This window comes from Peromyscus eremicus, chromosome 8a, assembly GCF_949786415.1.
Source record: "Peromyscus eremicus chromosome 8a, PerEre_H2_v1, whole genome shotgun sequence".
NCBI classification, from domain to species: Eukaryota; Metazoa; Chordata; class Mammalia; order Rodentia; family Cricetidae; genus Peromyscus; species Peromyscus eremicus.
This window is the reverse complement of record NC_081423.1, coordinates 45,407,587-45,431,735: the sequence shown is the minus strand read 5'-3', so window position 1 is coordinate 45,431,735 and position 24,149 is coordinate 45,407,587. Positions and strand designations below refer to the sequence as shown.

Sequence of the window (24,149 nt, the reverse complement as noted above, 5' to 3'; positions counted from 1 at the left end):
GTGCATAGGTGTGCTGAGGTCAAAAGTCAGCATCCAGTGTCTTCCTCAGTCCCTCTTGACTTTTTGCAACAGGTACCCTCAGGCTGACAGGAGCTCACAGGCCAGCAAGACCCTCCGCTGCTGGGATTACACACTTGGCTTTTTCATACAGTCTGTAGATCTCAACACTGGTCATCATGCTTGCCCAGCAGGCACTTCACCCCGAGCCACCTCTCCAGTGCCCCTTACCTCCCTGACAGAGTTAAACAGTTAATGCCTGTTCCCCCGTTCTGGCAGGTAATCCTCTCTCTCACTGGGTGGACCTGCTGGCTGGCTCAATCCTTTTCTTGTGTGCTCTGTAATTTTGGCTTGTGCATATTTCAGTAGCCATTAAATGACAGGAGCTTCCTGCATTGCAGAGTGTTAGCTAGGTGCTCCAGATAGAAATCTGGATTCCAAACCTCATCTGGTCTTTGTACCCCATCCCACCCCACAAGGCAGAGACAAACCTCATCACCTCTCCAGGAGCAGGTGGAGTTTTCACAACGTCTGACTCGTAGTTCACAGCTTTGCTTTTCACTTTGTTTTAAATTTCTGATATGTATATATATATATATATATATATATATATATATACATATTTTTTAATTTTTATTTTTATTTTTACTTTTGGAGACTGTCCTGGAACTCACCATATAAACCAGGCTGGCCTTGAACTCAGGGATCCACCTGCCTTTGCCTCCTGAGTGACGAGATTAAAGGCATGCACAACCACCATGCAGCTCTTTTTTATACTTTCTTGAGAGCTCAGTTATACTTGATATTTTCTTTTTGCTTTTGAAAAAAATTATTACATTTTTACATTTATTTTATTCAGTATGTATATGTACGTACAGCCCAGGCACATAAGGAGAGGTCAGAAGACAACTTTTGGAACTTGGTTCTCTCCTTCCAACATGTGAGAACCAGAGACTGAATTCAAGTCAGGCTTGGAGGCAAGTACTTTTTCCTGGTCCCACTGGCCCAAAATTTGATACTGTTTTTTTTTATTTTATTGTTTTTGAGACAGAGTCTCACTACATAGCCTTAGCTGTCCTGGAATTCACTATGCAGACCAGGCTGGTGTTGAACTCATAGAGATCTGCCTGTCTCTGCCTACCAAGTGTTGGGACTAAAGACGTGCACCACAATACCTTGGTGTCATTTTTTTTTTAAAAGACATTTCACTGAGATTTCTTGGTGATACAAACAAGAGAATTTTAATAATAATCTAGCTCACTGTTTTGCCAGAACTGAAATTTATTCATACTGAAATCTTACTTTTAAGGACTCTGTGTCTAGAGCTAGAGAGATGGCTTAGCAGTTAAGAGAACTGGCTGCTCTTCCAAAGGATCTGGGTTTGATTCCCAGAGCCCACATGGTGACCCACAGTCATCTCTAACTCTAGCTTCAGGGGATCCGGCATCCTCTTTTGGCCTATATAGGCACCAGGCACACATGGCATACATGGAACACATGTAAGCAAAACACCCACAAACATAAAATAATGATGATAATAATAATAATAATAATAACAACAACAACAACTAGAAACAAACAAACAAAAAACCCCCGAGTCTACATCCTTTTCAACTGGATCACTTTATATTAGAAATCCTGGGTAACAGATCAGCAAATGGATCTGAGTATTCTTTATTGGTTACTCAGTGGGTAGCAAGAAGTTCTTTCTCATGAAGTAGGAAAAAATATCAAAAAGATACAAAATAGGATACTTACCAAGCTGGGTTTGATGCCTACACTTTCAGCTGCTTCAAATGCCAACAAGAGGTTCCTTTTCTGTATTACAAAGACAAAGACAACGGGTGAGAGAAGAGCCAGCCCTGACACCCTACAGATTGCTCACTATGAGCCAACAAGGAACGCCATGTCAACTGTGCAGACCAGCTCTGTCCCAGGAAGGAAAGGTTCGGAGCTTACGACTGCCACTGCGGAAAATGACACCGACTGACTGCTGTGGATTATGCTCATTGTTAATAAAAGGCTGACTGGGTGATAGCTGGGCAGGAAGAGATTGAGCTTGAGAGCCAGACTAGGGGAATTCTGGGAAGAGGAAGGGCAGAGTCAGGAGAGATGCCAGCCAGCTGCAGGGCAAGCAGGATGTGTAGAAAATGAGATAACAAGTCACGAGACATGTGACAAAGCATAAATAGAAATATGGGTTAATTTAAATGTAAGAGTTAGCTAATAACAAGCCTGAGCTATTGGTCGAGCATGTATAATTCATATTCAGCCTCTGAGTTGGCTATTTGGGGACCAGGTGGTCGGGACAGGAAATATCCAATTACACTTATCGGCCCAAACGTGCGGCATGTACATCCACATAAAGAAAGCTTAAAAAAAGGGTTCTAGACACATAAAAACGGAGCTGACAGCAGCTTCATAGTTCATGTCTCTTATGCGGGCTGCAGGCAGGCTTGAGCAGCAGCATGGCTAATTCTCGCAGTCTCACACAGGCCACAGTACAGAGAGGTACCTCCCAGCTGTAGCAGCATTCCTGATGGGCTACTCCTGGGCTGGCTCCAGAGAGTAGCACCTAGCCCTAATTCATCTTTTGTTCAGCAGCTACCCTTTGTTTCTCTTGTAGCCCTATGTGAATCTTGTCTGAGAGTTTCCAAGGATACAAATCTATGCAAAACTTGGTTTGGAAACCCGGAAAACTGTGGTACCTGATGAATTAAGAAATTTGCATCTGGCACTGTATTTTTGGAAGCTTCTTTCAGGTTGTTTTGAACATATGGAAATCAACTGGCTAAAGTGTAAATACAGAGAAAAATAAAAATGCCTGGGGCGAAGGGAAAGCTCTTCAGTCCTTAGAGGCTGGATCCCCCTGTAGCCGCAAAAGGCTAGATTCATTCTTAAGGTGCTTCTGAGTCTTCTTCATCCAATGGACCTGAGTGAACTCAAACACCCGTGCTGCCAACATTGAACCCCAAGCTTGAAGAAGGACAAAGGATCCGCTGAAGAAGGACAGAGGAGCTAGCCATCTTAAGAACTGGAAGGAAGTGCCCTCAGGGTAAGGGGACTCCAGGATTGGCAGGGTCATGGGAAACTTCCTGTCTCAGGAGCAATGGTGTATGCAGTTATTAAAATGCCTGTTAAAAGTAAACAGAGTGAATGTGAAGGAAAACCAGCTTACAGAGCTTTTGTATTAATTAAACGGCATTGCCATTGGTTTCAGGCAACTCCTCATGTTCAATTGAAACCGAAGGTATGGGAGCAAGTGTTGAGAGCTTTGGGGGGAGCTCATCAGAAAGGAGAGCCCATACCGCTAAGAATTTGGTCTTTACGTAATTTAATATCAAATGCTCTGGAGCTGTTGCAGCGTGAGGAATCGCTGAAAGCTGTATCTTAAGTAGAACAGGAAAATAAAAGGGAAGACACTCAGGCTAGAAACTGTCAGTCAGCAGAGGAGAATGTTCCCTCACAGATCAATAGGAAGGCTGTTTCAAGGGCAATAAAACTGAGGAAAGCCGGGACACTGGACATGACTCTCCTCCTCCTTCATCAGATGAAACAGATTTAGAAGAAAGGCTGAAAGGTTAACTGCACATTAAATACAAGAGCTCCCGAGGCAAAAAATAAAAAAGGAAACTTCCCAGTAAAGAAAAGGGAAAGCAGAGAAAATAAAAAAGGAAATCTTCTCAATAGTACAGAGGGAACGAAAGGAAATAAAAGGAAATTTCTCGATGGAAAAGGGAGAAATGTTTACTCAAGAAAAAAAAAAAAAGATTTTCCGGGTAAAAAGGGGAAAAATATTGAAACTAGTCCTAAAGATTAAAAAGCCCCATGAAAGAAAAATAAAGGAAAGAAAAAAGCCACTTTACAGTAGAAATAGAGGAAGAAAAGGCTCTTGCCAATATAAGAAATCGAAGATAGCTAAAACTCTGAGCTCTTTCACAGATCTGCCTGCCAGCACAGAGTGGCAGCGTCTGAATTACAGAGAATCAACAGGTGGGCCTCACTGCTGTAGCCTGAACAAGCCCAGCAAGCCCAGAGCTTGGAATTGGGTTGTCTGTTGGCTTAACTTTGGTTCCAATGTTTTCTATTTTTCCCTCAGAGCGGGAACAACTCAATATTAAAGATCCTTCCATGGGAAATGCTTTGTTTTTTCCTAATGGTGGGAATAACTCATTATTAGTAGTCCCTTCATGGGAGAAAGAGGAAGTTTAAAAGGCCCAACTTCTGGTGAAGAATGGTTGTGGTTGAGACATGAAATACTAAGTCGATGCTGTTTGAATTTCCAGAGGTATTAATCATTCATTGTATAGCAGATGTTCTCGTCTTTTGATTGTCTAATAAATGTTTGGATGAATGTTTGATTTCCATGGTAGATAAACTAAAGGAACAGGATTCATAATTTTCAACTATATATTGGGTATGCTCTTGTCTGTTTATCATTACTGAGAATTTGGCTCTGCTCTTTAAGTTACTTTCTAGAAATTCTTGGTTAAATTCTATAAAAATGTAACACCTGAAACAGAACGGGTTGTTAGGTTAATAGATAATATGGCTACTAAGATGAAAACTCACAGAAAGTGATCTCTTGCTGATGGAGAGCTTATAAAATTATTTTTCCACTAAATACAGGTAAATTGTTTGATCCACACTGTTAATAATCGGCAAGTTGCATTAACTTGTTACTTGGGATCTATAAAAAAGGATCCTCTTTTTAAGATTTTATAAAAAATACTCTTAACTGGATTGTGGAAAACTGCTAAACTAAGGCAATGTATTATAAATTTTTTAACATCAAAATAGTCCAGGGACAGACCTGTGGGATATCTTTCTGTACGCTGTGAATATGTGTTGCTCTGGTTGGTTGATAAATAAAGCTGCATTGGCCTATGGCAGGGCAGGATGGAGCCAGGTGGGAAAATCCAAGAGAGAGAGTGAAAGGAGAAAAGAGAGTAGGAGGAGATGCCTAGCCGCCGCCCAAGGAGAAGTAGGATGCCAGCAGACCAGTAATGCCACGGCTCTGTGGCAAAACACTGACCAATAGAAATGGGCTAATTTAAGATGAAACAGCTAGCTAGCAAGAAGCCTGCCATAGGCCATACAGTTTATAAATAATATTAAGCCTCTGAATGATTATTGAATGAGTAGCTGCCTAGGTGGGACCAGAGAAACCTTCCGGCTACAGGAAAGTGCTAAGTTAGGGTCAAGGTTATGCTTCTGTCTCCACAGGAGATAACAAATTGTGGATACCATCAAAAGTGATAAAAATCCGGCATGAGTAAGAGACATCTCCAAGATGCAGTAGATGGAGAGATGCCTCTGCCAAAGTCAAGACACTGGATTCCTTTGGAGCAGACAACTAAGCCCCTAACCTGGGGACAGCTTGAGAGTTTGTGTGACAAAGGGGAGATGATATTTCGCATGACTCACAAGCCTTTAAATGCTACAAACTTATTTCTTGTCATACTTTCTGTGGTAATGGTTCAGGTAAAAGGGATGGATCGTAATTATTGGGCTTTTATCCCCAATCCTCCAATTAACTTAGCAGTAAGTTGGGAAGATATGGATATCCCTGTAGTGGTTAATGAATCTTCTTGGCTACCTGGTCCTTGACAACTGAGGTCCTGCTCAGCCAAAGGAGGGTAAAGTGATTGACAATTACACTGTTGGAGAACAAGGAATTCCTATTTGATTGGGAAGTGGAATTCAATGCCTAAATATAACCTCTCAAGTATGGCTATCCATAGTCAATACTACCTAAGATTATCGTCATAAGTTTTATATGCTTCATGAATCTGGTTTTAAAGGACAGAGATTAATGCTACTAGTTCCATAAATCTACTGTTCTGTGAGATGAGGGTTACCAACAAGGAATCTGACTGGGTGCATTGGCAACAGTGTAAGAGTATGAGGCCTTGAGTGCTAACTAATACCTCCCAAGGAGACGTCACTGAATGGAGCCCTTATGGCTCCTCTCAAGGAAAATATTCTCACTCAAGTTAAGATGGAAATGGTATAATTTGAATGGAACTATGGAAATCAGTGCTTCTGTTAATGAACCTATTTGGTAGCATGGAGTTGGAATGGCAAGTCCTCTCCTGCAATTTCGCAATTCAATTCAGACTCACTTGTGGAAATTGGAAAGGGCCTTCTACCCTCTTAAGGCGAGGGAAGGAAAATTAAACACTAAGAATGATAAGTACACTCTGTCTTTTATACTAAATCAAAGCCATTCTTTTATGGAATGTGTACCATTACCTTACTTGCTACTAAAAGGGTCTGTACAATGGCACCATATTCATTACAGCATCACTTGTGAATGCTGTACCCTTCATACCTGTGTTAATTCAAGTATGTTTTTAAATTTGACCTTTGAAAGTTTATATATTCTTAGAACAAGGCCAGCAATCTGGGTACTAGTGAAATTGTCAAGGCCATGGCAAGACTCTCCTGTGATGATCCTGGTACAAAATCTCTCTGAAAGAATATTAAAAAGAACACGTTGAATGGCTGGACTGATTGTTGTAGTAATTCTGGGAATCAATGCATTGACCGTTACAACAGCAACAGCTGGAGTAGCACTTCATAAAGAAATCCAAACTGCTGAATTTGTTAGAGACTGGCATAGGCATTTAGAAGAACTTTGGACTGAACTAAATAAGATTGATAACGAGATAGTAAATGAATTAGCCGAGTTAAGGTAAGCTGTTAGGGGATCAGTTAGAAATTCTGAAGGAGCAGATAAAACTACAATGTTATTGCAATGTCTCTTCTTATTGTATCATACCCTTAAGACTTAATGATAGCAAGTATGATTGGGATAAGGTTAAGATGCATTTAATGGGTTACCCTAATTCTTCTCAAATAGTTTATGATTTACAGAAAGAAATTAAAGAAACTTTTGCAAAAAAAATTATCTGATCTGACAGGAATGGACATTACGGAAAGTCTAGCAGATACCATAGCCTCATTCAATCCTGTGAATCGTTTTAATAGATTTCTTATCCTAGCAGGTGTTGCTCTTGTATTTTGGTCTACTTACGTAATATTCTAAGACAGATAGAAAAAAAGGCTGTGTATGCTGTGAAGCTGCGTAACCTTCAAGATAATTAATTTTTGTATGAAGGAAAGGGGGATCTGTAGCAGCATTCCTGCTGGGCTACTCCTGGGCTGGCTCCAGAGAGTAGCACCTAGCCTTAATCCATCTTTTGTTTAGCAGCTACCCTTTGTTTCTCTTGTAGCCCTATGTGAATCTTGTCTGAGAGTTTCCCAAGGATACAAAGTCTATGCAAAACTTGGTTTGGGAACCTGGAAAACTGTGGTACCTGATGAATTGAGAAATTTGCATTTGGCATTGTATTTTTGGAAGCTTCTTTCAGGTTGTTTTGAACATATTGGAAATCAACTGGCTAAAATGTAAATATGGAGAAAAATAAAAATGCCTGGGTCAAAGGGAAAGCTCTTCAGTCCTTAGAGGCTGGATCACCCTGTAGCCGCAAAAGGCTAGATTCATTTATTTTTAAATTTTATTATTATTTTTTATTCACATGCATTGGTGTTTTGGCTGTATGTATGTCAGTGTAGGGTGTTGGATCCTCTGTAACTGGAGTTATAGACAGTTGTGAGCTACCATGTAAGTGCTGGGAATTGAATCCAGGGTCTTCTGGAAGAGCAGCCAGTGCTCTTAACCACTGAGCCATCTCTACAACACTATAGATTCATTCTTAAGTTCCCTCTGAGTGTTTATTCAATGGACCTGTGTGTGGCAGATTTAGGGTTTTTGGTCATACAGACAAAAAATGGGTTACAGTGTGTTTAAAAATATATGTAGGCTTGGGAGAGAAAAGAAAAAGCACAAAGAAGTCCTTAAAAAAGAAATAGAGTAATAAAAAATATAATAAGCCACAAAAACATGGAAAATACACAGAGAGTCTGGAGTATGTATATTATTGTGTTGTCTTTAAAATTTTTGGCTGCTAAAAGATTTTGGATTATGAAAACTGCTATATTAAACCAACCTATATATTTTAAAATTATCTTGACTTCAAATTTTAAGTCAAAAGATATGTCACTTTGGGGGAGAGGTTATGCTTTTGTTTCCACAGGAAATGACAGGCTCTGGATTCATTCTGGGTTTAAGAAAAATTAGGTTTGATTAAGGAAGACCCCCTGAAAAATCTCTTATGGGAATGGATGGCCTAGATGATTCAATGTTTCAGAGCACCTCTGTTGTGCTTCAAGACTCCTAGCTGAGATGATACAGACTCACAGAATACTCCAGTCAGGACTTAACTATAATCCTAATTTTCTCAGGGTCCTCCAAAGATTACCAGCACCCTCAATCAATAGGAAGTAGTTTAGAAAACTACACCTACATTCCCCAAAAATGAAATATGGATATTTTCCATCATTTAGGGAGGTTGGTTACAAATTGTTATTGGTCATAGTAAAAATGAGGCTAAACAAAAGAGTTAAATTCAGAGATCTCTTTCTAAAAGAAGAAAGGGAGATATGATATAGAAATGATAAGATAAAAGGGCGGATTATTGAATCTACTTTAATCCAAGAAATAACTATTAATCTTAAATATTTTTATATTAGTATGGATTTTGGTTTATTGATACAAATTTAAAGTTAATTTTGTTATACTGTATGCATATTTCTACTTGTTTAGGGTATTATGTTTATATAGTTCATTTAAAAATGTAATATATAATTAAGAAATATAGAATAGTCATCTATAATAGCAATATAGTCATATTAAGTATGTTTTCAAGGTCATACAGCGATATATTTCAGATAGATAGGCAATCTTCAACCACTTCAAAGACCTTCAGAATATGGCATTTAAAAGCTTTAAGAACTTAGACTTTTCTTGACAGTGAGACACATCAGCTCCTGGCAGCACCAATTAGTTCAAAAAGAATGATGGGCATCAAAAAAACTCCGTATGGAGTTTGTTTTCTTTATGGCAAAAGCTAGCCATGTGGGCAAAGAAACTCCTCAACTGCTGACAGTTACTGTCCAAACTGACCAGCAGAATGCAAGAAAGGTGACTGTTGAACTTTGCCAAGTCAAGATAGGACAGTCCTTCAGAATTCCCTGCTTCACAGAAAAATCTGTCAGATATGCTAGGCCTGTAGGCCATAGTTGGATGCCCCAACATTACAGAGGAACTTTGGGTGACTGTCCAGCCAGCCTGATGTCCCTGTCATTAGGTAACATTTTACCCTTCTGGGGTCTTTGACAGAGTTGAAGACTAGATAGTTATAGCTATAGATTTTCTTAGTTATGATAAAGATAAATTAGATGTGAAACTTTAGACTCACCAAGATAGGACAGGTAATAGAGTATTTCCTCTAATTTTGTCAAATAGAAATGGATTGGATATTGTTACTGTAATTCTTACTTAATAAGTGTTTTTGTTATATATAATTTTATTATTCTAAGGTTAAAACCTTCCTTTTTAATTTGACAACAAGGGGGAAATGTTATAGATTATGTCATTGTTAATAAAAAGCTGATTGGGTGATAGCAGAGCAGGAAGAGATTGAGCTCAAGAGCCAGACTAAGAGAATTTTGGGAAGAGGAAGGGCAGAGCCAGGAGAGATGTAAGCTGCAGAGCAAGCAGGACTATGTCACAAATCATAATCAAATTGGGTATGGCATTGATGTACTTCTGACTGAGGCTGGAGGATTAGGAGTTTGAGGCCAGCCAGGGCTACATAGTGAGACCTAGTCCTAATCAAATGATCAAAGTCATACATGAAGATAGTTACATATAACCAAATGAGAAACTGTTTCCTCCCCAATCCTAGTTCTCAAGACTAGGATTTCTAGTTTGTCTTTATTTCTTCTAGTGATCTCTTGGTGACTGTAATTTTCTTACACCACTGTTTCTTTTTAAAATTTACTTCTGTGTGAGTGTACTCACACCATGGTGAGTCTGTGGAGGTCAGCGGACACCTTGTTGAGATTTAGTCCCAATCTTTCTTCTGAGGTTTGTTTTTCCCTATAGTTTGTGCTGGCTCCTGACTTCTCTTACTGACAGAACTGTCCCTCATCATCTGGTTTTTGTTTTTGTTGCACTCATTCTGCTGCTTGTGTGAAATTCCTAACTCCTTGTAGCCTGCTGCTTTTCTGTCCTCACATGGAGCGTCTGCCTCACATTTGGACAGGGTGTCCTTGTATCCCTTCTCACCTTCTCCTTTTCAAACTCTGAAGCTCTTAGTCATTACCGAAATCTTTCTACCACCACAATTCTCCAGAACCTCTTATCAATTGTAGGACTATACCCCATCTCTTTGAAGTACATTCTTCAGAAAGGCTATAGAGAAGAAACATTGTCCAGATGCATTCATACAGAAAAATCCTCTTTCTACCATCATGCTTGGTTAAGAGAATTCTTGGACAGGGAATTCTAGGCTGAAAATAATTTCCCCTTAGAACATGAATAGCACCATTCCCCGGAGTCACTGAGCCCTAGTTTGGGCTTTGTTCCCAGATTCTCCTTGGCTATTCTGTGACATCTCTTTGTATAGATAATCTCAATTACTTGTCATGTCATCCTGCCTCAATAGTTCATACGAAAGTCATTAAGTTTTAGAAATTTAACTAGATGTTTTAAGTACCAGTGAGAAGCATGTTCACACTTTATGTCCTTTGTATAATTTTGTAATTTGATACATATAGTTTTTTTTTTTCTTCCCCAGTACTGGGGACTGAACCCAGGCCTTATGTATGCTAGGCAAGCACTTTACCACAGTCATATTTAAATTTTATACATAAGCTGGACATGCATTTGTGGCCCCAGTTATGTAAGGGGCTAAGGGAAGAAGATCACTGGAATCCAGGAGTTCAAGTCCTTTTCTATTTTCTATTTTCCCATTTTCCCATGGTCTTCACTCTGCCCCGTCTGAACATCTGGCCCTGGACCAAATGGTTCGGCTTGACATTGGAGTCATCTTGCTGATGTATAAACACTGTCAGAGGAAAAGCAGACACGTCTCTGCATGCTTTCTTCCAGCCTGTGGTGTCACCTTGGGAAGGGGCTGATCTCTGGTGATAGTGCCCAGTCCGCCATCCTTCTTCTTTGACACTTAGGGAGACTGATGGACAAGAAGTGGAAGCCTCCCCCTTGCTTCTGTGATGCCGCTCTGCTTGCTGAGCAGAAGTGAGCAAATGGGTCCTTCCAGCCCACGCAAGTGGAGCAATCCCCATTTTGGTGCTGATGGAACCTTTGTTCTTATTTTAGAGTCCCTTTCGTTAGGCCAGGTTTTAGGTTACATTGCTCAGGAAGCTGAGACACTAACAGTTTTTATGGCTCACGAGATTGTAATGCCAAACTGGTTCCTAAAAAGGCACACCATTTTCAGCTCCAATAATCATGCTCTTTTTTTCCTTCTGTATCCTTACCTGCCAAATGTGTCAAGCTAAACACTGTATTTTTTTGTTTTAGTTTGTATTATTGGGTTACTAATAAAGTCTAAGGAGAAGGCATTTCTAAACCAAATATTTTAATTAGAATTCTGCTTAAGACCCTCTTGTAGGATTCAAATGAAAGTATATTTTCTAAGAAATTGAACACAGAATAAACAGTCTGTACTGGAAAACTGCCTCAAAGAGCTCTGAAACAGCATAACATGGAACATGATAGAGGTGATTTTTTTTGTTTATAAAAATGATTTTTTGCTCATTTTGATGGAGGCAGGACACCAGTGACCAGGGGGTCATCATCTAATGCCTTTCTACTCTGCACTGCTGTGGTTGCTGTGCTGAGGCTAGAGAACAGAAGAGGGCATGCCCAATGAAGAGGCTGGGGAGGAGAGCCAAGGTCTTCAGGCTGTGAGCTCTGCCTCAGTGGAGGCTCTGTCATACAGGTGGGGACAGTGAGAGGCCATTCTTCAGTGTCTGCCCTGTGTGTAGGGTGGTGTGAGCCTGGACCTACTAGTTCCTATCTGATGCAGAACTTGGTCCCCAGCTTGGCTCATAGGGCCGTACTGGTGTAGCATCTTTCTGCAAGTAAGTGGGAGAAAAGATCTGACTCACATTCATATTCAGTTTCAGGTACCAACATAATCAATCTCTACTCTATAACCTGACTCTTGCCTCCACGGAAGAGCTTCATAGGCTGACATCTGAAGACTGTATTTCTAATGAAAACAAAATACCTCACCTAAACCTCCTAGCTACTGTAATGTACACCCTGTGATTGTATAGCCCTTCAATACCATACAAGATGTTCTTGTTTATTTGAGACAATCTCATGTAGCTCAGACTGGCCTTGACCTTACTGTGTAGCTAAGGACAGCATTGAACTCCTGATCTTCTTGCTCCTGCCTCCTAAGTGCTGAGTTCATAGGCATGCACCACTGTGTCCAGTTCTTATTTTTAATTCTGAATTAATTTTCTTTGGTGCTGGGGATAAAATCCAGGCCCTCATCTATGCTAAGCCCAGATCCTTTATCATATAATTTTTATATTTCAGTTTTAACAGATTTTTACAAATGTTATATTTCCCTTAGTGCCCTTTTGGATAGTTGTGTATTCCACAAAGTACAACCAACCAACAACAACCCATTCATACTGAGTACATAAGACCACAGGGCAGAGTCTTAACCATGTTAACTCATCCAAAAGGGTCTGTAGTAGTTATGTTCCCTTTGAGGCCCAACCTCAAACATGTCCCTCAGGGAAAACCTGCCCAGTGGTACTGTCACCTCAGGGAAATTAACCTCAACTGACACTGCATCAATGGGCTTCTATTGACACATCATCTTGACAATCCTCCTCTGTAATGGATGGATCTCTCTCAGTGCACCCCCACGCCTACTGATGACAACCTGAGCTGTAGTCATTGCTTCTCTACTTAGGGTGTGGCCAGGACGGGAGTAGTGGGCCAGGGGTAACTGAGAGTCCTAGGTCTAGAACTCAAACTCAACTGGAGTTGACAGGGGAGCTGTGAAGTCAAACAGATCGGGACATGACACTCCTGGTATGTGATGCTGACTCCTTATAGTGGTTCTTCACAACTGGCACTTCTTGATGACATCAGCAAAGACTCCCAAAAAGAAATCAACCAGATGTGTGGGAAATAGGGGCCCCTGTCCTATAAGGATAACAAACAAGAATACTGCTGCCAGCCTACCCTGATGCACATTTGCACATCTGCAGGGGGCCACTGGGCAGCTGGCAGGGAGGGGGTCCTGGTGTGGGAGTCTCAGGGGTCCAGAGTGAGACAAGAGGTTTTGGTCACCAGGAAGCAATGCTCATGATACAAAGTGTGAGAACAAGCACTCACAGGCCCATTATTTTCCAACAGATCTGAGTTGACTGGAGGACAGAGAAGCCAGGCCTGTTGACTACAGATAAACACATCACTTTCAGGCAGAATCAGGTTTTAGAATGTGTATGGCCATTTTAGGAAGATCTGCTGATTACTTTGAAATTTGTTATGCTCATTATTTACATAATTATTTTTGTAACATCACACCAGAAAGGAAGGGAGTGGAAAATCAAGGGAGTGGGGAAGGAATGGGTCCTGGGTCACAATCAGAAGCCCTGCTGTGCCCTTGGCCTCTGTGCCCTTGGCCTCTGTGATGGCTGATGGTCCCCACTCTGCTCCCCTCTAGTTCCCTCTGCTGGGTCCGCTCTGTGCTTCTACTGTGCTGTGGGCAGGGCCTGAGTGTGTCCCAGAAGGTTCAGGTGCTGAAAGCTCGGCCAGCAGCGTATGTGTTAATGGAACCTTTGGGATGCAGAAGCAAAGCAGGTGCCTGGAAATCTTACTCTGAAGAGATCAATGCAGTTCTCATGGGATGCTGATTACTTCCTGGGAGAGCAAATTGTTTTAAAAGAGCAAAGGTGGCGTCTGAATCTCTCTGGCTTCCTGCCTCACCCCGCGTCCCTCTTCCACACATGGTCTCACTGCTGTAATGCTACCCACTAGGAGATCCTCAGGAGACTGCCTCAATTTTGGATTTTCAGCTTCTCTAAATGAATCTCTTTTCTTAACAACATACAAAGTCTCAGGTATTTTGCTATAGTTATGAGAGTTGCTTAAGTCCCCCTTAAGACCAGGGGGACTGGTGAACCTCCAATTTCAGAGCTTCATACGCCATCTATATCTACCCTTCCAACATTACGGGGCAAATTCAGAACACTGCTCCATCTCAGGAAGTCCCGCCGTATAACACAAATCTTCATGGATTCCTCCCACGTCCATTCGTCTTGCTCTGATTTCCCATCTGAACTCCAGCTTTGCTGTTTGCCTGCCTAACACAACACTTGAATCATTTTAGACATCTCAGCCTTAACGTGATACACTGTGTATTTTTCTCCTAACCATTACATGATCTTGCTCAGCTTGTTTCACACTTTATAAAGCACTCCACATGGAAATGCTTTGAAAAACATCATGTTTCAATGCTAGAGATTAAACCCAGGCTTTTACACACGCTGGATTAATGCTCTGCCATTAGTCACACCGCCAGTCCTGTAAAATACTCTGGGATGGTTATTATTATTTTTTTTGTGTGTGCTAACTTGGCTATGTCTGGTATCCAAATATTTAGCCAAACATTATTTCTTTCTCTCAAATGTTTCTTTTACATGTATTTATCTATTTAGAGAGTGCGTGTATGTGCGAGTACTCACGGGTGGAGATTAGAGGACACTTGTGCGAGTTGCTTCTCTCCTTCCACCACGCGGGTCCTGGTTACTAAACTCAGGTTGTCAAGCTTGGGAGCAAGTGTCTTTACCCGCTGAGCCATCTTGCCAGCCCTCTAGGCAGGCATTTAAAGGATGAGATTAGGTGAGACATGGTGTCCCATGCCTTTGACCCAGCACTCGGGAGGCAGAGGCAGGTAGATCTCTGTGAGTTCGAGGCCAGCCTGGTCTACATAGTTAGGTGAGATTAACATTTACATTGGTGGACTTCTCATAAAGCAAATGACTCTCTGGAATGTGGGTGAGTCTAGTCCAGTCAGCTTAATAGAAAAAAGATGGACCTCCTTTAAGAGAAGGGAATTCCGCTACCCCTCCTAGCTCCACTCTCGGTACTGGAAGAGACTGAAAAATGAAGGTCACAGCTAAACCAGGGTTTTCTGTAGAAAGCAGGTGATAGGATCTTATCAGCGACCACAGCAAACTGGGATTCACTGTTTTTCTTGGTAACAAATGCATTGAGAAGAGTGGCTGACACATTTGCTGAGGATAGGACCCCACACTGCAGTCACATTCTGTCCCCTGTGCCCTTCCTGATGTCTACTTTAGCTCTATTAAGCCTTCCCCACTGTCTCAGTCGATGTCCTATTGCTGTGAAGATATTATGATCACAGTAAGTCTTATAAAGGAAACCTTTTTGTATTTTTCAAGACAGTGTTTCTCTGTGTAGCTCTGGCTATCCTGGAACTCTCTTTGTAGACCAGGTTGGCCTTGAACTCACAGAGATTCACCTGCCTCTGCCTCCCAAGTGATGGGATTAAGGGCATGTGCCATCATACCCAGCTAAAGGAAAACATTTAATTGAAGCTGGCTTATAGTTTCAGAGGTTTAGTCCATTATCATCATGGTGGGACATGGTGGCATGAAGACAGACATGATGTTGGAGAAGGAGCTGAGAGTTCTACATCTTGATCCACAGGCAAGAGGAAGTGAATTGTACTATACTGAGTACAGCTTGAGCATAGGCAATCTCAAAGCCCATCCCCACAGTGAAACACTTCTTCCAACAAGGCCATATCTACTCCAACACATTCACACCTCCTAACAGTTTGGGGGCCATTTTCTTTCAAGCCACCACACCTACCCTCCCAGTGATACACTGCCTCAGAAGTTCTGCTGGCTCTCCCAGAGGAGAAGTGGGTGGCAGTGACTTACTTTCTCCTGACTGTTCAGCTCCTGGTATGGGATGTGGGCAGGCAGGTAGGTATGGAGCAGAGCACAGAGGGCCAGCCCGTCACTCCAGCTGCTGCTGAAATTGGTGATATCAATGTTCTGTGGAGAGAGAAAAGCCAGTGTTAACCCACACTGCACTGTCAAGGACACAGGCCAGACAGTGTGCCAGTGTTAACCCACACTGCACTGTCAAGGACACGAGCGGTGTTAACCCCACACTGCACTGTCAAGGACACAGGCCAGACAGTGTGCCAGTGTTAACCCACACTGCACTGTCAAGGACACAGGCCAGACAGTGTGCCAGTGTTAACCCACACTGCACTGTCAAGGACAGGATCCAGACAGTGTGCTACAGGTGTCGATCTTTACACTTGGGTAAGGCAACATAATGAACTGGATTTTTTGGAATGTGGTTAACTTTGGTAGCAGAAATGGCCTGTTGTGGTCCACATCCATTTACAGGGATATGTGTAGGGAAGATGAGACCATGGGAAATTCTTGATTAACCCCTGGGGGAGCCATTAAAGCCTGATATAAATCTTGTTTCAAATTACTCCCCAGATGAGCTTTGTATATCCAGCATTTCCCAGACTTATTGGCCAAGGGGGAGCAATCATCACAATCATCACCACCACCACCATTATCATCACCACCACCACCATCACCACCACCACCACCATCACCACCTCCATCACCACCACCACCACCACCACCACTACCATCCTCACTACCACCATCACCACCACCACCACCACCACCACCACCACCACCACCACCATCATCACCACCACCATCACCACCATCATCACCACTACTACCACTATCATTACCATCACCATCAGCACCACCATCACTACCATTATTACCATTACCATTACCATTACCACCACCACCACCACCACCACCACCATCACCATTATTACCATCACCATCATCGTAACTACATATAACCTAACAACATGCAGACCAGACAAAACATGACCATGGAGCCCAAGCTACAATTGCTTCTGTTCTATATTCCCTTCCTTAACTAGAGAAGCTTCTTAGGGGCAAGAGAAGCCTCAGGCTCAACAGTCTCCCTGCTAGCACAGAGAACAAGCAAGAATCATTCCTCTGGAAGGGAAGGAGGCTCCTCCTGTGGGACAGTCAGTGAATCGGGGTGGCTGCTTAGCACACAGTGATAAGCAAGGTAATCTTCCCAAAGATTTAAAAATTTAAAGATTCCCCCCCCCCCAAAAAATAGATTCAAAGGCCAGTCTGGTCTACAGAGCGAGATCCAGGAAAGGCGCAAAGCCACACAGAGAAACCTTGTCTCGAAAAATCAAAAATAAATAAATAAAAAATAAATAAATAAAAGATATAAAAGATGCCCACAGGCCAAGGAGTTGGTACAGTGGGCAAAGGCATTTGCAGTTAAACCTGACCACCTGAGTTCAATCCCCAGGAACCACACAGTGGAAGGAGAGAAACAATTCCTGAAAGTTGTCCTCTGACCTCCACACATCTATAGTGGCATACCCATAATTATAATAACAGTAATGGAGACAAGGGTTTGAAGTCTGGGATCCCAACCCAATGGACTCAGAGGTTAAAGAGTAAGACATCACAGGAGCACAATCTAAAACGATAAAAGCCAGGCTGAGTGTGTCCTGAGCTTTTCTCTGCCAATCTCTTGGATAAGTTCTTTCCTTTTGCTCTATTAGATCCTGACTGCCCTCATCCTTTGCTGTTCATTTACTGTGGGCAGACTTGCCTCTATGAGTGTGGAAATGATTCCTCTGTAATAAGGCATTTCTCCTGAGCATCAGATTCAAAGGAAAAACCTCAATCCACCTGCACTTCTAATCTGTGTGGTCATTTAAAATAAAAAGGCCAGGGGCTGGAGAGATGGCTCAGTGGTTAAGAGCACTGGCTGCTCTTACAGAGGACCCAGGTTCAATTCCCAGCACCTACGTGGCAGCTCATAACTAACTGACACCCTCACACAGACAAACATGCAGGCAAAATATCAATGCACATAAAATAAAAATTAAATAAAAAAAGGCCAAAGCCATTCATACACTAAGTCATAGCTTGTCTAAAATTGTAGCTTCACGGTTCAGACATTGTTTTGTTTTATTGTTGTTATTTTTTCTTTTCATTTTTGTTATCTTTTTAGAGAGCTTCTTAGGATAGAGCTCTTATTCCACTGAGGATTTATCCTCAGAGAGAAAAAGAGGAAAATGTGGTATAGTTTAAATATTGCCCAGCAATGGGGTCACATAGACCCCAAAGCATTCATTATAGGCTTTGCCAATGCCCTTGGTTATATTCCAGAACTTGACATTAAACCCTACTGCTGAAGACACCACATACTGGAGTCATAGAACATGGAGAAATCAAGCTGGTACTCAACTGGAAGGGGCTAGACATGCTTTCAAGGAGAAAAACCACGATCATTCTCATCCAGTTGTGAACCCCGCAAGCTACAGTGAATGACAGGCCTGACAAAATCCACCTGCTGGTGCAATAGTGGCGGAGATGTTATAGGAGTGATCAACGATTTTCTGATTAGCTCTAAAGCCCACACCATGAGATGGAAGCCATATGGAACACTGCTTAAGGGACTAAGAACCTGAGATTGGGTAAGTCACAGGCCTTGGAGAACCCAAATGGACCTAGTATTAAAACAACTCCTAATGACATATTGCTATACCCACAGATCAGAGCATCTCTCAACCCTCATGAGAGAAGCTTCCCTTTGCAGTGATGGCGATAAACACAAAGACCCTCAACTGGTCAATGTGTAGAGAATAAGAAACTGTGGAGTGCTTAGTGCTAAATGGGACATACATATCATACCCTACCTCCAAAGCTCAGGGATCTTCATGGAAGAAGGAGGTGGAAAGAATATAAGAGTCAAAGGTGGTTGATAACATCAAGAAGACAGTGTTTCCCAGACACAACAGGGCAGCTGCACACATGAACTCAGCAATTATGATGGCATGAATAAGATCTTCTCAAGGTCCAGCCAGACAAAATTCCAGCATGGGGTTGGGTGGGGTGGAAAGTAGGCATGAAATCCCACCACTAGCTGAAGAGTTGCAGGCACTGGCAGCTGCTGGATGAGGGAGAGTCAGTTTTCTTTAATGATGTGACCCCTGGTAGGTTGACTGCACCAAGGCAGGCCCCATTCCCAGGACTAGCTGGGCAACACAAACCGGACTCCATGGGGAAAGGGGGAGGGGAGAACCTTTGCTGGTTGTTTCTTATCAACTTGACACATACCTAAGAGTTATCTGGAAGGAGGAGGCAATTGAGACAATGCCTTCAATAGACTACCTGTAAACAAGTCTTGAGAAAATTTTTTCTTTTCTTTTTTGATTAAGGATTGATGTGGGACAGCCCAGCCCATTGTGGGTGGTGCCATCCCTGGGCAGGTGGTCCTGGATTATATAAGAAAGCAAGCTGAGAAAGCCAGTAAGCAGTGTTCCCCCACTGCTTCTGCTTCAGCTCCTGCCCGACTTCCTTGGATGATGGGCTGTGATGTGGAAATGTAAGCCAAATGGATCTTTTCCTCCCCCAGTTGCTTTTGGTCATGGTTGTTATTACAGCAATAAAAACCTAACTTGGAAAAAAGATTTCTCAAAGTTGGGTGGGAGGGTAGAAAGGGTAATTATGGGATGAATGGAAGAGGGTGGTAAATGTTCAAAATGAATTGTATGAAATTGTAAGAAACTTAAAGATTTAATAAAAATATTGTTAACCCCCCTCCCCCCTCATACACACAATATCTTGGCTGGAAGAAAAGTAAGACCAAGAGCATTTGGAACACAAGCCAGTGTTTTTTTCATTCTTTTTAAAAATTGACTTATTTTCTATGTATTAGTGTTTGGCCTGCATGTACACATGCATGCCTGGTGCCTGTGGAGGTCAGAAGAGGGCATGTGACCCCTGGAACTACAGCTATGGATGGTTGTGAGCCACCATGGGTGCTGGGAATCCGACCGAGGTCCTCTGTAAGAGCAACAAGTGCTCTAAACGACTGAGCCATCTCTCCAGTCCACAAAATCAGTGTTTCTAATTCTTTTGTGGCTATACTCATGTGTGCCTCCACAGATGCTTGGGGATAGAGTGTGATGACAGGAAGTGGGGTGCTCTGCGGTCTCTCTGAGGGCCTGGCGTGGGCAGAGAGGAGGCCCCTTTCCAGTCCGCTGTAGATGCTCTTCTAGCACTTGTCTCTATCTCCTTAGGATCATTCTGGGAAATCTGCCTACATATCATTCTGGGAAATCTGCCTTCTATTTCCTTGGACTCCAAGCTACTACATAGCCTCAAGAGTTGGTATAAGCTTGACCCCAAGGAACAACAATAACAACAAAAAAACCCCAAAACACAAAAAACCAACAACAGAGGTCAATATTTTACTGTAATACTGTCTGGCCTCAACCCAGAGAGAGGGAAATCAGCCAAGAGATAAAATCTTAAACTCTAATATTATCCTACAGCTGGACCCACTTTGTAAAAATCAAGGGAAGTGATCTAAAGTGCCTCATATAAGGGTCAATATGGCTGTTGGTAAAATTCCTCCCCTGGAGGAGATAAACAATGTCTATCCCTCCTCCAAAGATCCCAATAACACATTAAGAAGGTGCGATTCCACCAACACTTACTACGAGAAACCAATGAGTTAATTAGGTGTGCTTACAGAGCGATGTGTGAGGGGTGGTGGGCAGGAGCCACACTGAGAGGTCTGCACCCGGTGGGGATGACCACTCTTCTACGGCCACTTCGATGGAGCCCTCCTCCCTAAGTCCTTTCCAGTCCTATATACTTCTTGCCCTGATGCCACATGCAATTAAGGCAGAGTTGCATTCACCTGGTCGGGAGGAGTGGCCAGCTACTCCGATGAGGGTCCCCTGGCCCTCCCTAGCCCTCCTTCTATAAGGGAGAGGCAGCAGTCCATGAGCCCAGCTGGAAGGACCCTCTGCAAGCAGGCACAGCTGAACTCATGGGGAGGGTGGCAGTCTGGCTCCGAGGACGGCTCTGCACAACAGTGACTCTCCACCAGGATCAGTGACACTAAAGAAAGTGACGACAGGAGAAAACCAAGCCCCACAGGGCACACAGGAGTAAAGCTTCTTGTCACCTGTCCACTCTGAGGTTTACAGCATGCCTCTAAGGAGAGAAGGCTGGGACATTCGGGAACTACCGGACTCCATGTTCAACCACAGATGGTGATCCTTCTCTGGGGAACCCCTGAAACAGCACTAGGAAACGAGTACACACTGGGCATGCCTACCTGTCTCCTGTACGGATTCTATCTGATCTGATGGGGACTCCCAAACCCGACTCTGTCCTTACAGCAGCTCTTGTCTTCTGCAGCCTTTCTGAATGAACACAGCTTTCACTTACATCGGTCTTTTAAATATTGCTGTTTTTCCTTTAAAGATTACTTCTAAACCTTCCTAACACAGACAGCTGTTAGCCTAAGAACTTTCAACAGTACAGGAACCTCAGGCTCCACACACTCAAAGAGACCTGAAGGACCCATCCCAGACACAACCACCTTACAGGACTAGAGGCACTCAAGGCAGACTGACAGATGACCAAAAGGCAGATAGACTGACAGACCCCTTTCCAAAGACAGAGATGGGAATTTCTTACCATGCTATGTAATTATGTCATGAGTGCTCATATGTGTTTGCACGTAATTCTTTGCACATCCTTCTATGTTGGGACAATAGGAAATAGGACTCAGTCTGACCCCAGAATTTCCCCCAAATAAGTGAACCAATGACACTAAGTTTTTGAGACAGGGTCTCTCTATGTAGCCCTGGCTGTCCTGGAACTCACAATATAGACCAGGCTGGCTTCTAACTCTCAGAGATGCCATACCTACCTTAAAGGTATGTGGAAATGTGACTATTTGGGGGATGTATTAAAAAGCTTTACAAGCATATACTTACAAAGTAAGGCATTCACTTTGTTTCTTAAAGCCCATTAAAATAGTATCTTGGACTCTATTAAATGTTTTATAAAATCTTACAATGCTATTTGTTTACATAAAGCAACTTTTATTGGAATCATAAGATAAAAGTTTCATTAGTTTATAAAATTTGATATTGCATACAGAGATTTTAAATAATGATTTCTTTCCCCCAAACCTCTTTATTTCATTTATGAAATAGTCATAGGTAACAAAAAATAATAGGACATAAAAATGTTTCATGTTAGTTGAGATGCCCTGAGTAAAGTACATTGTAAATATGTACTGGACTAACTGTAGTGGATTTCTTTTTCAGAAACATTCTTAATATGTTTTATTATAATACAATGGCTGAATTATTGAATATTAAGATGATAATAACATCTTACATTTCTAAGATGAACTTTAACTTACAGTTATAAACATTGAGATTAAAATTTACTGCCTTGGGGCTGGAGAGATGGCTCAGGAGTTAAGAGGACAGGCTGCTTTTGCAGCGGACTGGGTTTGAGTCTCAGCACCCACACAGTGGTTATCAGTGGGTCAGTAACTGGAGCTCCAGGAGGTCTGATACCCTCTTGTGTCCTCCAAGGATACCAGGCATGCACGTGGCACATATGCACAATGGTAAAACACTCATACATAAAGTAAAACTAAATAAATCTAACAAAAAAGATTGCTTACTTAAACAAACAAAAACAACCCACTGCCTCTCTACACTAGTGCTCTCCACCTTCAAAAAGAGGGTTTTCAAGATTTTTATCTTGTGCAATTTAAACTAAAGGTTTAAATTTTTTATTTATTTATTTATTTATTTATTTTTTTAGCCAGGCAGTGGTGATGTGCACCTTTAATTCCAGCGCTTGGAAGGCAGAGGCAGGCAGATCTCTGAGTTCCAAGGCCAGCCTGGTCTACAGATTGAGTTCTAGGCCAGGCAAAGCTACGCAGAGAAACCCTTGAAAAACAAAAAGTTTTGTTTTGTTTTTTAAAAACCAAGCCATTGGTGTCTGCTTGGCCCGCTTTAAGCCTTATCAATAATCGAGCTAAGTTCCATGTCCTTAAATTGATTGATTTTCTAATTTATATCAAAATTATTTTAAAATAAAATTTTAAAAGTACAGATTTTCATGTCAGGTATAGTGGCATGTCTTTAATCCCAGCACTCAGGAGGCAGAAGCAAGCAGATCTCTGTGAATTTGAGGACAACCTAGTCTACATAGGACAGCCAAGCCCACATAGTGAGATCCTGTCTCAAAAAAAAAAAATACAGATTTTGGACTAAGAATTGCTCATGCTTTCATAAAATAGGATCTAACCAACTGTCTAACCTAAACTGCCAACATACACAAAATTCTTAGCATTTTGAAAGAATCTACCTCTCTATATGACTATATATATATATATATATATATATATATATATATATTATTTATATGTGTTTGTAAGTTTTTATGTTTACATAAAAACTAGATTATAAGTTGTAGCTGGAGTTTTCTCTCCGGGTCCCGCCAAAGCCCCAGCAGTCCCTTAGCCCACTTATAAAATAAACACTCAGACGCTTATATTATTTAAACTGCTTGGCCATTAGCTCAGGCCTATCATTATCTAGCTCTTACTCTTATATTCAGCCCATTTCTATTAATCTATACTTTGCCACGTGGCTCGTGGCTTACTGGTACCTTACATCTTTCTTGTCCTAGCAGTGGCTTCGGGCAGTCTCCTCCTTCCATTCCTGTTCCCTTAATTCTTTTCTCTGCTAGTCCCGCCTATACTTCCTGTCTGGCTACTGGCCAATCAGTGTTTTATTTATTAACATATTTGCCATACAGAATATCCCACAGCAATAAGTAAATGGTTATATTAATTAAAACAGCCAACTTAGGCCCCATCCCTTTTAGGGCATAGTGCAATTAAAGTTTTAAAATAAACAAGTCCCATAAGCAGTCTTTGTCAGGGCTGACACAGCTCTGATCTACTAGTGGGACAAAGACATCCTGTTGCTTGGAAGAACTGATTGGTCACTACATGATGGCTTTGGTTCAGGGAATAATCCTCACAGGCACAGACAACTGCCTGCATCCAGGGATGATCCTCTAGGCCAGTGGTTCTCAACCTTCCTAATGCTGTGACCCTTTAATACAGTTCCTCATGCTGTGGTGACCCCAAGCATAAAATTATTTTTTGCTATTTGATAACTGTGGTTTTGCTGCTGTTATGAGTCATAATGTAAATATCTGTGTTTTGAGATTGTTTTAGGTAACCGCTGTGAAAAGGTTATTCAACCCCACCAAAA

General features: G+C 41.9%; 1 protein-coding gene across 1 annotated transcript in view; it reads right to left on the bottom strand.

The window, feature by feature from the left end:
* Specc1 (sperm antigen with calponin homology and coiled-coil domains 1) overlaps positions 1-24,149 on the bottom strand; it is a 206,036-nt gene that overhangs the window by 11,438 nt on the left and 170,449 nt on the right. The window contains exons 12-13 of the mRNA XM_059270864.1: positions 15,871-15,987; positions 1,756-1,815 (exon numbers count right to left, since the gene is read on the bottom strand). Coding sequence (XP_059126847.1) covers positions 1,756-1,815; positions 15,871-15,987 — 177 coding nt within the window. The remainder of the gene's footprint in view (positions 1-1,755; positions 1,816-15,870; positions 15,988-24,149) is intronic.